This window comes from Danio rerio, chromosome 2 (genome assembly GCF_052040795.2).
Source record: "Danio rerio strain M-AB ecotype USA chromosome 2, GRCz13ab, whole genome shotgun sequence".
Taxonomy (NCBI): domain Eukaryota; kingdom Metazoa; phylum Chordata; class Actinopteri; order Cypriniformes; family Danionidae; genus Danio; species Danio rerio.
This window is the reverse complement of record NC_141022.1, coordinates 19107014-19122735: the sequence shown is the minus strand read 5'-3', so window position 1 is coordinate 19122735 and position 15722 is coordinate 19107014. Positions and strand designations below refer to the sequence as shown.

Sequence of the window (15722 nt, the reverse complement as noted above, 5' to 3'; positions counted from 1 at the left end):
ATTTTTTTTTCTTCGTTGCTTTTTTGACCTCAAGAACCTCTAATCTCTGTAATTTAAATAACAAACACTAAAAACAAAGAGGACGTGTTTACCTCTTAATTATACAAAGCCTACTCCATCATATTTGATACATGGCTCTAAATGTTGAAATTAAGTGTTAAGATCTCTTCAAAAAAAAAAAAAAGTACAAAAAATTTAACAATTTAATTTTATTTAATTTTTGCAGTCGATACAACAGATGTAACCTTGATTAAATTTTTACAACTAATTGATTTAGTTTTTTAGGGCAACAGCATGAACAGTATGTCTAGCAGAAAAAGACCATCCATATCAAAAGCTACAGGTCCAAAATAGTTTTAATGTTTCTAATTATAAAATACATTGTGTTAAATGGGGAAAAATGTTTTTTTTTTTTACCCAGACATTTAAAAAGAGCATATTTTAGAGCAGTAATCACAATACAGTGATATTGTGAAACCATGATATTTTTATCCAAGGTTATCATACTGTCAGAATCTTATACCAGCCCATGTCAAATCGCTAAACCAGATGAGTACTTTCTATATGCCAATATAAAGCCATGTAATACAAAACAATACTGATGATGCAGAAGGAATTCAAAGTGTTCTTCCCGGTCAAAAATAGCTGCACAAATTGAAAAAAAAAGCAAGCTTCCCAGAAGGCTGTGCCATTTGCTGAATTTTGTGTTCAATCCAGCGATGACAGAATCCCAAAATTCTGAATGAACACAACAGCTCATTATATTATATATTCATTATAAGTAATAGAAATTCAGCTTTTTAGTGATTGAAAGTCATGCAGTTTAGCATAATGTTTAGAGTGGGAACCTTGGACTGGTTTGTGGTCCAGGATCACAAGTATAACCATCATAGATTGACCGTCTACTTCTCCCTTCCCAGATTTCACTAAATGGATCATTAATCGCCTCTTACGAATTGCTGCTTGCCCAGAATGTGAAGACCTTCACATGAAGATCTCCTCAGTCATCTGTTCATTGCTTCATCTATTCAGAGCCAAGGCTCCAGTCGTGTTTAGCCTGTTTTCCACTGAGCTGATTTGTCTAATACAAGATCTGGTGCATAAGAACCTCATGACCCGACCATCACCACAGTGGCCAGTGGTGGTGGAGCGATTCTCCATCAAGTCTGGAGAGTCTGCCGTTTACTTGACTCCCACTATCCTCCAGCTGTCCTCTCTATCCTCAACTCAGGCATTGTTAGCAACATCATTAAGAGTTCTGACAGATGTTATTCAAGGCCTTTTCTTTCCAAGAGAAGTGGGCATTATATGGGACTCTACCTGTCTCATGCTGTCTAATGGAAGCCCCAAGCTCAAGGCAGTGTCCATGGTGCTTTTAACTCGCATTGTGACTCTAGGAGGCTTCCCCGAAGACCATTCACAGCCCTTTTTCTCAGCTTTTTTGCATGTCCTGGACTCATTACCTGCTTTTGATGAATCAGAGCTTGGTGTGTTCAGTAGGGAGTTTCAGCAGCTCTCTCGATGCATTTTCCAGCATGAAGAAGGAGCTCACAGCAGGTTTGAGAGAGTCCATCTGAACATGCTGATGGAGAGGCTTGAGAAACTGGTTGTTATTGGGGCACTGGAGCACTTGAAGGTTAAGGAGGTGAAAGCTACGCTTTGTGAAGTCTTCTGCTTTATCCTGGGGTTTGTTCCTCCTGGATATGAGTGTGCTTTGCAGATCCGGAAGGAGAGAGTTGCAGCAATTTGCAAAGCTCTGATTAAGACAATTGGAACCAAGGACCAGCATGAGGTAAACAGAGATTTTTTAAAACATGCAGATTAATCAAGACCTTTAATTTATTCTTTGTTCTGTTGTCCTGTTAATTTACTCAGTCTCAGGCCATCCAAGATGTAAGCAATCTTTCCTTTCTGTAGATCTTTTGCTGAAACTGTGAGCCAAGTCATTGGTTGCAAGCACTTTGAGATTAAAAAACACAATTACAAAAAATGAATACCCATGACCCCTGATGGAACATTGAGGTCCAATGATGAAGTGAAATGATCAGTGTGTGCAAGCAATTGAACATAATTTAGAATATAATGTTTTCTTGCATTATTTTAATGACCAAGGATCATGGTTTCAGCAAAAATATGTTATACTAAAGAAGAATGTTACCTTCATCTTAGATGGCTTAAAGGTTAGCAAATGTAATTGTTTTTGGAGTGAACTATGCCTTTAATGGAAGTTAGTCTATTTTTTTTATTAATTGATTAAATTCTTTTTTTTTATTGTTTACAATTTCCTAACCTTACATGTTTCCAAACCTATAAGACTTTGTTAAACAAAAAAAATTTGAGAAGCATAGAAGTTCAGTTATTCATGTTTGAGACACAAGAACAACCCTGATTCGTTCATTCATTTTCTTTTCGGGTTAGTCCCTTTATTAATCTGGGGTCGCCACAGCGGAATGAACAACTTATCCAGCATATGTTCTACGTAGCAGCTGCCCTTCCAGCTGCAACCCATTGCTGCAAAACATCCATACAGAATCATTCACACTCATACACTACGGACAATTTAGCCTGTCCAATTCACCTGTACTGCATGTCTTTGGACTTGCGGGGGAAACCGGAGCACCCGGAGGCAACCCACACGGGGAGAACATGCAAACTTCACACGAAACGCCAACTGACCCAGCAGAGGCTCGAACCAGCGACCTTCTTGCTGTGAGGCGAATGTACTACTCACTCTGCCACTGTGCAGCCCTACAACCCTGATTGGTTCTCAATCCAAGAGAACCAATCTTGAGTGAGTAAATGGTGAGGGAACGTTCATTTATGGGTGAACTATCTCTGTAATTATTTTAAATTTCTGAAACGCAGTAACTCAAATCTCATTCTCACTTATTTTAATTGAGGTTTAAAGTCATGTCGTGCTAAGGTATTGCTGTGTTCATGCAATTTACTTATTTTCTGTTGCATGAAATCTAGCAAAGCTTAGAAGGCTACCTGTATGCTGCCCTGAAGACAGACGCCATCGCTGCAATGCAGGACGTTCAGGCCAGTGTTTCTGATCCTGCTGATCCCAGAATGTATGAAGAAGAGCTTCCAGCCAAAAGACCAAACCTCTCTCTTCCAACCCAACTGAGGAGCAGGGACAAAACTCAGCCAATGTATATATTTTTCTCTATTTCTTGACATTCCCTCAGTTTTTCCTTTTATCATGTGTATTCATGTTGTCCACCATCAGGCAGGTGGACATGAAGAGCAGAAGTGAGGTTTGGGCAGCTGTAGACTGTCGTCTGGAGGAGTTACTGACACAGATGAGAAACCATACAGTGAGCCAATGCGTGAGTGCGGTTCAGGGACTTGCGGTGATCTTTCATCTGGCCGCACTTTGCTCAGAACACTCTCTGAAGGGACCACAGAGGTATGGTTTAATGTAAAGGGCTCTATTTTAACGATCTAGGTGAAAAGTCTAAAGCGCAGGGCGCAAAAGCATTAAGGGTGTGTCCGAATCCACTTTGTCTATTTGCTATTTTGTGCATGGCGCACTTTGTAAGTGGAAAAACTAAGTACTTCACTAGCGAGAAAACAGTTAAACAGACCATCTGCAGCAAGGATAAAGAACGAGCCTCCTCTATTCAGCCTCTTTACATTCTATTTATTTTACTTTTACTCTTTACTCCTTTACTTTCATGGATAAGAAAATGGTGTTGTACGCACTCCATTGAAAGACATCCATTAGCCTACATATTTAAGTTTAAGCGCAAATATTTGTTTTAAATCTATTTCTAAATTCAGTTCTAATTTCCAGCAAACGAATGAATGAACAAAAATAACAAAATGTTGTCTACAAATAGCAACAAATTGCACCATACATGATAGGGCTCAAAGTGTTACTTCAACCAAAAATTATTTATTAATTACTCACCTTTGTGAGAATGAATGAATAAATGTAAATCTTGATTTTTTTATTTTATTTTTTTTAAATAAAATCTTCAGAACACAAATTAAGATATTTTTGATGAAATTCAAGCACATCGACAGCAATGTTCCCATGACATTCAAATACAGAAAAGGAACCAGAAACACAGTAAAACATTCAGTGTGACTTCAGTGCTTTAGCTGTAATCATATGAAGCTCCAAGAACACTTTTGTTAACAAAAGAAATGTAAAAACGGCTTTGTTTTTTAAATGTTTAAAACTCTGACATTAAATTCTAACAAGGATCAGGACAAAAGAGTTTAAGAGTCACAGGCTCCCTCTGAGGTTTCAGATAGATTTTAAAATTCTCATGCTGACCAATGAAGCTTTACATGGTTTGGCTCCTCATTACTTCACCTCATTATGGTTCCTCGTTATTCATTCATTCATTTTCATTTTGATTAGTTCCTTTATTTATCAGGGGTCACCACAGTGGAATGAACTGCCAGTTTATCCATCATTTGCTTTACACAGCGGATGCCCTTCCAGCCGCAACCCAGTACTGGGAAACATCCATACACACTCATTCACACGCATACATACACTACAGCCAATTTAGTTTACTCAATTCAACTGTTGCCCATGTGTTTGGACTGTAGGGGGAAAACGAAGCACCTGCAGGAGGAGATCATGCAAACTTCACACAGAAATGCCAACCGGCCCAGCTGGGACTCGAACCAGTGACCTACTTGCTGTGAGGCAACAGTGCTAACCACTGAGCCACCGTGTTCGCCGGTTCCTCTTCATATTACTGTTAATCTTTTACCAGCCTAGTCTCGATCTACAATCTTCTAATTATGGTCTTTTAGTGGTAACCAATACTTGTTTACATTCCGTTATTATTATTATTTTCTTTAACTTTTTCTTTGATTTAAATGTTTACCCGTATCTTTTTCTGTGTAAAACACATTTGAATGTACCTTTTAAGGTGCTTTAGAAAATAAAATAGTGTTTTTATTTTAATAAAAATATGTTTATTTTAGTAAAAATGTTATTGTCATGAGTTTATCAGGATGCGCGTTTAATATGAGCAGCATGATTTACTTGCATTTAAAGTCAGCTGTGCAACACGCAAGCATTATATTTCCCATAGTAAATGTAAAGTGTGACCTGATGTGGAACAATTTGCCAGTCAAAGGTGTTTTTACTTCATGTAGAATGCTTTGAGTGTTTTTGGTTCCTTTTCTGTACTTTGAACGTCTTGTTATTGCTATTGCTGTATATGGAGGGTGTGAGAGCTCTCAGATTTCATCTACAAATGGTCATTTGTATTGCAAAGATGAACCAAGGTTGATTGTATTGACACAAGGGTAATTAATTTATTATAGAGACACATTTTTGGGGTGAACTAGCTATTTAAGATCTTTGTGTTGCATGGTTATTGATGCTTATTCTTAAATTCCTCTTCCGTGGCAGAGGAGAGAAGTCATCAGAGTCCTCAGTTGTAGCTCAGCTCATTTGGTTAAAGCCTCAGATGTTGGCACAAGTTGTGGAGAGCTGCCGCACCGTATTGGCAAACAACTATAATGAAGAGCATCTGGAGCATCTGGTGGAGGGAATTGTCAGGATTCTTGATGCTGTTCTCTACCTTAGCAGTGAGTGCTTATTTTTTTTGTAAGATCCTAGATTTGACTCAAAGGAGCATTTTTTCAACTTGGTTATTTTTAGGTACTTTTTTGAAAAGCTCATAAATATTTTCAAGGTTTATTACAAGTAAATGCTCTTAAAATAGTATCTGCTCAGAAAAATAAATCACTATAAACAAAATTAAATGCATCATAAAAATTCATGTAACTGTAGAATAACTCACTACTAGGGGTGTAGCAATTCACCGTGAGTCAATTAGAAATCGATTCAAATATGTGACGATTTACAGCTTTTCTCAGTCGCTTTGGTGCATTTCTCACAACACTGTTTACATTTACACACAGTTAATTAGTAATTTCTCCACATAAATGTAGCAGTTTCTTATTTCTTCGAACAAATTGAAAATGCTTTTGGACATGCATCAATTGCTTTTATACAACTCTGCTCTTTTATAACATTATCATTTGCCTATGTCATGTCAGTCAAAATGAACTAAACTTGTGAATGCTGACTAGTCATTCCATATAAAACTAATAGTCTTCATTTCATTACCTCGCTGACTGAGAAAAACTGTAAACCGGTAAAAATGCGCATCGCCATACATGTTTTGAACAGAGGGGGGCGCTGTGTTTACAGGTGCAAACTCTCTTAACCTGCACATCAGCAGCGAGTAAGAAGGGGGGCAGCATAGTAAAAGGACAGTAGTGAAGTGTGTCAGACAAAACACAAACTGTGCAAATACCGCAAAAAGACGTTTACTTCCACTAACAGAACAACAAACGTTCAGAACAACAGACTTCTATATGCAAAAAAAATATTAATTAGTCAAACTACACGGACCGGATAATTTGCAGAGCACTACATAGACCACACGGTGCATCAGTGTTTTCCTGATGAAAGTGTGAGGATGTTTTTCAGACTGAAAGAGAAAGTTGTTCTGTTACAGAACCAAGTTTTAGATTATTTTTACCCTTTCCTTTTTAAATTAGTTTATGCATGTTTTAATACTTTGCCTATTATATCTGAATGTTTAAAATTGTTCAAGATTATTTATTTTTAAGTGTATCACACTGATACTTATACTAATTAATTATACAATATAATAATATGAATTATTCACCTTCTTAATTATGTTCAACTCTAGTGTCTGTCCTACTATATAATTAATAATTTTATAATCAGTATTATATGCCAGTGGCCAGTCCCCTGGATTAGAGGGCCTATTGACCACCTCTGTACACACCACATATGTTTATGAAAGGCTTTCCTCTCTATACCAGCCATCTTAGTCCCCCAGTGAAAATTTTTTTTTTCAGCAGGGGACATTGTAAATGTGCAAAGACCTCAGCTTTTGTTAGAAAATATAGATATGCTGATATTTATTGTTAAAAAATGTGAAATCCCAGTTTATGTTTATTAATAAATCTTCTTTAGTTTGCATCATTCTCTTTTTTATTTGTTTTTAAAATAGCGATTTAGTCATGGCAGAAAATATATTATTTTGCAAAGAATGTGCTGCATTTAAGGAGAAAATGAAATTTGTCTCAAATAATTTTGTTAAAAAATCAAGACAAAATTATATTAGTATTGTGAATCATATCAAATCGTGAATCAAACGAATCATTACATTCCTACTCAATACTATTCAAAAGTGTGAGGTTATGAGGGTTTTCTTAATACAAAATCACAACTTTTATCAAAAGATCAAAAGGCACAGTAATTGTATTTGTAATGATTTTATAATAATGTTTTGACATTTATTAAACATTTTTCATTTAGATAATTATAAAATATTTAAACAGGACAACTCTTTGCAACATTGACAAAAATGTCACATGACAGCCAAATCAAATCATCATGTTAAAATAATGTTTAATGGATAAAGACATTTTGAACAATCTTTCTTATTGAGAAATTGCAGATTTTTAAGAAATTGTTAGAATTATAGATGTATTTAATTTCATGATTTATAATTTGAATTAATTGAATTTTATAATCTGTTTGCAGCCAACAGTGAGAGTGATAAAAGTTTCCACAGGAACATTTGTGCTCTGCTGTCAGTTCCATGGGTGCTTGAGCACTCCTCACAAAGTGTTTATCAGACGGCTTCATTTCCTGCAAGTCTGATTGCTCTCTCCCAGAAACTCGCTCCTGTCTACAGTAAGCATCTAACCAATAATGTTCTGCAATACTTTACATATACCAAAAATCAAATATCATTCCCATGTTAATCAATTAGTCTAGCTTTAATATACTGTTTAGTTCTAATAAATTGTCATTCTTAAAGAGACACTCACATTTTTTTTTAAATAGGCTCATTTTACAATTCGCCTATAGTAAAATTGTAGAGTTTTATGGGAGCACTTGTAGCTTAGCTTAGCATAGATCATTGAATTGTATTAGACCATTAGCATCCCAGTCAAAAATTTTCAATAATTGTCCTATATAAAGCTTGACTCTTCTGTAGTTACATCCTGTATCCAGAGATTCAATAATGGTCAACAGTTTAGCTCTATGGGAGTTGTAAAATGAGCCTATTTTCAAAAAAAGTGGAATGTTCCTATTAAAGTGTTTTTTTAATGTTGTTTGTAGATGCTCAAACTCGAGCACACTGTGTGTTCCTGCTTGCCCCGCTGTCGAAGAGTGTGTGTGGTGACTGGAGGTCATCAGTTTACCGTTGGGCCCTGCAAAGTAAGAGTGAAGCTGAGCGGGCCAGTGCCGTCAGAGGCTTCCCCATTCTGCTGCACCAGCTAGGAGTCAAATCCAACAGCCTCATCCACGAGGCCCTTCTGTAAGTCATCAACAGTCTTTCTCTCAGTCAGTCTTTTTCAGTTTGATGATGAACATAATGTTTTCAAGTGCATAATTGATTTCATCGCTTAAATTAGTGATCAAATAGGCAGATTTAGAATAGTGCTGACTCATTCATTCCTGCCTGTTTGATGACTTGACTGTTGTTAGATGTCAGATTTTCAATGACTGACAAATTTAGCTGTCAGGGTGTCTGCGGGATCTTAGAAAATATTAAAATGCCTTAATTTTCAAAAACAAAAAAGTCTTAATGAACATCTGCACTGAATGATTGTGTTGTAGGTTTTAAATCAGTTTAAACAGGTCTCCATTTTCCTTTGTTTTACCTACCCAATTGGGACAACATCCTTCCAATCACCAATAACAAAGTTTTATCGATTATCTGTATTTACAATGTAGTTTAATTAGCTTTGTTCGAATAACATTTGTTTAAAACATCTCTATGTATTTATAGCTGCCTGGTGAGGGCACTGAACTGGACAGAGGGTTACATACATTTAACTTTTTTTTTTAAAGAAAATTAAGTTGGAGGTGACGCAGTGGTGCAGTAGGTAGTGCTGTCACCTCAGAGCAAGAAGGTCGCTGGTTCGAGCTTTGTCTGGGTCAGTTGGCCTTTCTGCGTGGAGTTTGCATGTTCTCCCTGCGTTCACGTGGGTTTCTTCCGGTTGCTATGGTTTTCCCCAAAGTCCAAAGACATGTGGTACAGGTGAATTGGGTAGGCTAAATTGTCCGTAGTGGATGAGTGTAAATGAGTGTATATGGTTGTGGCTGAAAGGGCATCCGCTGCGTAAAATGTGCTGGATAAGTTGGCGGTTCATTCCGCTGTGGTGAACCCAGATTAATAAAGGGACTAACCCGAAAAGAAAATGAATGAATGAATCAGGGTTGTTCTTGTGTCTCAAACATGAATAACTGAACTTCTATGCTTCTCAAATTTTTTATGTTTAACAAAGTCTTTTAGGTTTGGAAACATGTAAGGTTAGGAAATTGTAAACAATAATAAAAATTTTTTAATTAATTCATTTAAAAAAATAGACTTACAGGGACTAATACAGGGACTAAGCCGAAAAAAAACATGAATGAATGAATGAATGAATGAATGAATGAATGAAGTTGGAAAAATGTTCTATATACAACTAGAGTAGTAGAGTTTGCTAGTTTTGAGACAATATTTACAAAATGTGGTTGAAAAATAAGCAATTAGAATTTTTTCATGTAAAATTCTACTTGGGGCAAGTCAAAATATTTTCCACCAGCTTATTAGAAAAATGTTTTATTCAATTTATTCATAATGGTCTTAAAAAAGACAATATTTTTTATTTGAATAAATCCTGCAGAAACCCTGCTTTGTTTTAGCCAAGACGTTTAGATATCTATTGGAAATCTATTAGACTTCTTTAAAAGCACAAATAATACTTGCTAGGACCTTAAGCATTTTTGGTATGACCTAAAATAAACTCTGGAGAGACTTTTTGCTTGAAGTATAGAGTGTTTTTTAAAGACTTTTTTTAAATGTAGTTTTGGTAAACATTATGTATTATCATTAATAATTGTTTAGGAACAGACTCCAGGACAGCTCAACAGAAGTGAAGACTGAGCTGGCTGGTATAACAGGGCAGCTGGCCTGCTGTTTGTCTGAGAGCTCACAACTGCAGTTTCCTCAGGAGACCATGCCATCACATCAACTGCTCTGCTCTGGTCTCAGCATTTCAGACTTTCATTCCAGTCAGACCTCCTCCATCGGAACCTCCATCCTCACCCCATTCCTTCAGCTGCTCAAACCTGTGGAGGACATGAAGGTTAAGCAAGGTTAGTGGAAAGGGTGTAGCTATTTTAAATTCTTTTAAAGATTGAGTGAATAATAAATATTGTTTTTCTTTTTTTTTCTGGCAATATATACATTTGCTGAAGCATTGAATTATTTTGCTAAAACTTTTTTAGCTCACCAAATGAGTCTTAAGTTTTGTCTTTTGGAATGGCAGCTTTTATCAAGAATATCAGGCACTTGTTCAAGCATGTGGATCTGGGTAACACCGACCCTGATACCAAAGCTTTGGTCAATGCTTTGGTCAACCTCATTGAAGACCCTGACCAAGAGGTCCGAATAATGTTTGGCCAAAACATCAAGAATCTTCTAGAGTTTTGGAATGGAAATGGCTTCCTGAAAGAGGTACAGATTTTAAAGTCTGAATTATATTAACATGCTGCAGCCTTTGATGTCATATCAGTTAACATACTAAGTTGCCTTCATGCAATCCAAGATGCAGGTGACTTTTTTTCAGTAGAACATTAAATTTGGCATGAAATCAAAATTTGCTCTTTTTATATATATATATATATATATATATATATATATATATATATATATATATATATATATATATATATATATATATATATATATATTAGTGCTTGTTATAATCCATGTGTCTGTGTACTTCATTATTTTGGAAAAATTAATCGCCCTCATAATTGTTTATTAAATACCATAACTTTCCCTCCCCCTCGAAATGACTTCTCTTCTAGTCATATGGAATGCCTTTAAGGCGGGGCTATCAGTGCAGGTCTCGTTTTTGCTCTGCTTTTGTCCATTCAACAGTCATCCTTCATTTTGTTAGCAATGCCCTTCTTCCCATGATCCAATCGGTTTTCAAAGGAAATAAATCATTTTAAAAATCATGTAGTAAATCATGCACTGATTTTAGACTAAATCATGCACTTGTAGGGGATCAACCTACGTTTTAATATCGATCAGGGATTAATTAGCTCATTTCAATGAATCGGATCCTAAAGATTCGAATCATTGATTTGACTCAAATGAGTCAGATTGAATCCGATCAAAAGATTCACACTTTATCTACCATTTGTCCCGCAAATAGAAGACATCGTATCTTACCAATCTTGTTAATATTATTTACGTGGCCAACGATAATAACATAACACAGTATTGGATGATCTTTTAGCAAGGTAACAAGATCTACAGCTCGAGGCAATGACTTAGAAGCACATAAACAAGAACACAGTTCTTACAAAATGAGTACAAAGATTTATTGAGCTACACTACGATAAATGAAACTAACTACGTAACAAGCAAACAACAAACAAACACACACATTCACACATACACACAGAGGCAGTTCAGAGGATGCAAAATGAGTTGACAACGTCCCAAATTAATTCTAATACTTCTTGCAAGATCTTAGAATAACACCTGAGAAACCACAAAAGCAGAGATATGGCTTATCTTTAACTGCTTAAGATCAATCTGCACAAGATCAGCAAGAGACAACATTAGTTTGTGTTACTTGCGCCCTTTTTGCTGAAGTCGAATCTCCCTCGCCGGCTGGCCTTGGGGAAACACGGTGCTCCTGATTGGGTGGTTTCTCGCTTCGATGACGTCTTTGGGATTCACACGCTCGTGAATGGCTGTTGTCCTGGGTTACCGAGGTGACGGACTGCTGAGAGTCGGTTTGCGGAAGTTCGTGCAGTTTCGTGAGTACCGAAACTTAAGAGGTTTGCGTGGAAGTTCGTAGTAACCCAATCGCGTGGCGGCGCGGTGTCCGGGTAGGCGAAAGGGGGCAGAGAGCAAAAGCATGCGCAAGCTAGCTGATGCAAAAAGCAAAGTTTCTTTGTTGCAGGGTGTTTTAAGTGACCTGGTCTGGTTCGTCCCCATGGCACTGTCTGCCAATGAGCAGCTGCCATGAAGGGCGGGGCCACGCCCCGTACTGACGTAGGAAAGGTCATTAATTAACAGACTGCATGTAGATTTCACGTGGTAGAACTCTTGCAAGATTGAAACTATCTTACATCAAACGTTACAAGATGAATACTGTTTGTACTACTAGTTTTTCATTTACACCAACGTATTGCAAATGTCACTAGCTTTCGTTCAATACCAGACATTATACATTTCAGACACATACAGATTATTTTACTCTGTTATAAGGGTTAAAACAACACATTGATTAACCTAGTTGATTGGAATAAACAGCATATGAGGAACATTATGGCATATTATTCAAAGATACATCTGCCTTAGTTCTAACATTAAGAGATTCGCTTTTATTCATATGCATTAATGTTTCTAGAGATCTCTTTGTCTCTACGAAATTGTGCTTCTAGCAGGATGTGCCCAAGGCGAGCACATGACCAGGAGTCAATCAAAAGTCTCGTGAAATGGTTTCCGCTGAAGATCCTGTAAGGGCCATTGTGTTTTAATTTAACTGATTTAATTAATCATTGGCTAGTTAGCCGAAGGGTACCAGAACATCTGCGGAGAAGTACTGGTCAGAGGAGCCCAAAATCAATTGGCGCTCTGTTATCCTGATGGTATAAGCCCTCAAGCTAGTTCAATGAATGAGACCATTGGAGATGCCCAAGATTTCAGATTCAACTTGTGTTGACCACTGAAAAATGCCGATGAGTTCCTACAACTGCACAAAATCTGTTTTATTCTCATTCTAGGCCAATTTCAATTGGATGTATTTCACAATATAGGAAAAAACTATATATCCTAAATATATGTTTATGGCAACTTTGAAGTTTCCTAGTTAAAATTGTGGTCAAAGCTATTTTCTTTTGAATTATCCCTTTAACAATACAGAGGCAGTCATTTTGACCATTTGTACAATTTGAAATTTACTACATCTGTTCAAATAAAACCCATATTACTATAGTTCCCTGATTTTTTCTAAATGTGTGTACATTTCATTCAGACATGTCTTTCAAACTTTCTAAAACAATATTTTTAACTGTTATGATTAACTGTTTAATTGTTACAAAAAAGATTGTATTGTTAGAGTAGTGACAAGACCCATACTGAATCTGCACCTGCAGAAATTCTTAAATTGGACCTCATTATTGAATCTCAATATTTAGTTCTATATATGTGTGTAAATATTTTTTTTCTTCAGTTTTCTATTCATTTCAGTGATATTATAAATTAGATGATTTATAAACAGTACAGTTTGTAAAGTAACATTCACTGTCTTTTAGTAGATATATTTGTTTACCAAAAAAGTTGTTTTGATTGCGTTTTAGTTTTCATTGTAAAAAGTGAAAAAACGTTTTTTATATTAAGTCTTCAGTTTTTAGTTAATATTCTCTGAAGATCATTTCACATAAACCACCTATTTAAAAAAAAAAAAAAACTTCTGTGCAGAAATAGCTAAAAAGTCTGCAGATTCTGTAAGAATTTACTTAATAAAATAATGACTGCAGATATTTATATCCATAATAATTCAAAAATAGAAGCTAGTAATTTGGACATGACGTGACACAAAATTTGTTCTGTACAATGTTATATGAACAGTCAGAATGACCGCTATGACATTACAGAATTCCGGTACTTCCAGAGTTGTGATTTTAGCAGAGAGTTTTGTACAAAATGCCTAATAAATGGATTATGATTTTGGTTTTTACAGCTTCTTGTGTCCCGGCTAAAAGAAGCATACACCAATGCAAAGACCTCCAGAAACAACGAACTGAAAAACACACTTATATTAACCACTGGAGAAATTGGGAGGTAGTACAAAATACTGCTTTTTGGGGCCACTGTTTGTTTTTATGGTTCCAATTTGTATGCGTGTTCATATATGTATCATGTTTCAGTAATGGTTTTCTTTCTTATGGTTCTTTTTAGGGCTGCAGAAGGCAACCTGGTGTCATTTGCTCTGCTTCGCCTCCTGCACTGCCTGCTCTCAAAGTCCAATCCGGTGTCAGTAGCAGCCTATACAGAGATCCAGGCATTAGCCACTTGTAGAGACCTCAAACTGCAGTCCTTCTTCAGCCAGTACAGGAACCCAATCTGCCAGGTCAGTGTAACATTTTGTGAAAAATATTAAACAGTGGGGCGAAGCAGTGGCGCAGTAGGTAGTGCTGTCGCCTCACAGCAAGAAGGTCGCTTGTTCAAGCCTCTGCTCAGTTGGCGTTTCTGTGTAGAGTTTGCATGTTCTCCCTGCGTTCGCGTGGGTTTCCTCCGGGTGCTCCGGTTTTCCCCACAGTCCGAAGACATGCGGGACAGGTGAATTGGATAGGCTAAATTGTCCGTAGTGTATGAGTGTGTGTGTGAATGTATGTGTGGATGTTTCCCAGAGATGGGTTGCGGCTGGAAGGGCATCCGCTGCGTAAAAACTTGCTGGATAAGTTGGAGGTTCATTCCGCTGTGGCGACCCCGGATTAATAAAGGGACTAAGCCGACAAGAAAATGAATAAATGTATGAATATTAAACAGTCACATGGTACAGATTGGCTCTATTAAAGAAACACTTATTTTACAAGTCACATTAACAGTTAAAAAGTTGAGTTTTACCATTTTAAATATATTCATCTGATCTTCAGGTCTGGCAGGAGCACTTTTAGCTTAGCTTTGTATAAATCATTGAATCGGATTGCATCATTAGCATCTCGCTCAAAATGAAAAAAACAAAAAAAAAAGTAGCAACATTAAATATTGGTCCATTGGTTAATGTATTTACTAACATAAACTATTAGTAATACATTTGTTACAGTTTTTATTCATGTTTTTTTAACATCAGTTAATGTTATTTAAGTGAAATGTTTACTTGCAGTTCACTAATGTTAACAAGCACAAGTTTGGCTTTAAGTAATGCAGTAGTTAATGATTTATAAATACTTTACAAGGTTATTATTCATAGTTCGTTAATATTAGTAAATACATTAACTAATAAACCGTTATTTCCTATTTAAACTTAAAGTGCCTAGTTACTATTTAAAATACAGCTCATAGCCATATCGACCTTAAAAATAGAAACTTTTATTTTTGTCTCTGTTTTACTGCACAATGTAATTACAGAAGATTCAAGCTTTAAAAAAGAAAATTACTGAAACCCTTTTTTGTTTCGAGAGATGCTAATATTCTAATCTGATTTATTGATTTATGCTAAGCTAAGCTAAAAGTGCTGTCAGCAGACTTGGAAATCGGCTGAATAGATGCAAATTGGTAAAACTCAACTGTTTAATTTTAGGGAACTCGAAAATCACAAAGTGAGTCTATTTCAAAAAAAGTGGAGTGAAGTTCCTTTAAATTTGCATATCAGCAGAATTACAATTAATAGGGTATACAGTATACAGAGCTAGTGTTTCTTCCGATTCCAATAAACTTCTGGTGAATGGTTAATGTGACTTTTTCAATTTTATACAGTTTCTTTTTCAGCATTGATGTTGTAATGCAATTAAAATATAATCAGTTAATAGACTTCAGCTTTCATTTAGTTGTTCATGCGTTAACCAAGATAAAAAGCCATTTACATGCACATGCCCGCCAGGATCAGCAGGCTAGCGCAGAAACACCACTGGAAATATTGGTGTAAAATAAATTTAAATATTTTAAAGG

General features: G+C 36.2%; 1 protein-coding gene and 1 long non-coding RNA gene across 2 annotated transcripts in view; one reads left to right on the top strand and one right to left on the bottom strand.

The window, feature by feature from the left end:
- The window catches only part of atr (ATR checkpoint kinase), a 65241-nt gene that overhangs the window by 3480 nt on the left and 46039 nt on the right, over window positions 1-15722 (top strand). Inside the window, exons 4-13 of the mRNA XM_087240633.1 lie at window positions 921-1792; window positions 2974-3155; window positions 3233-3412; window positions 5387-5565; window positions 7565-7717; window positions 8150-8348; window positions 9927-10177; window positions 10351-10538; window positions 13792-13892; window positions 14010-14181. Coding sequence (XP_087096759.1) covers window positions 921-1792; window positions 2974-3155; window positions 3233-3412; window positions 5387-5565; window positions 7565-7717; window positions 8150-8348; window positions 9927-10177; window positions 10351-10538; window positions 13792-13892; window positions 14010-14181 — 2477 coding nt within the window. The remainder of the gene's footprint in view (window positions 1-920; window positions 1793-2973; window positions 3156-3232; window positions 3413-5386; window positions 5566-7564; window positions 7718-8149; window positions 8349-9926; window positions 10178-10350; window positions 10539-13791; window positions 13893-14009; window positions 14182-15722) is intronic.
- Window positions 7278-11988, bottom strand: LOC141378030 (uncharacterized). The gene is made up of 2 exons (XR_015478369.1): window positions 11674-11988; window positions 7278-10150 (listed from the first exon to the last, which is right to left on the bottom strand). It is a non-coding gene; the product is annotated as an uncharacterized LOC141378030 (long non-coding RNA).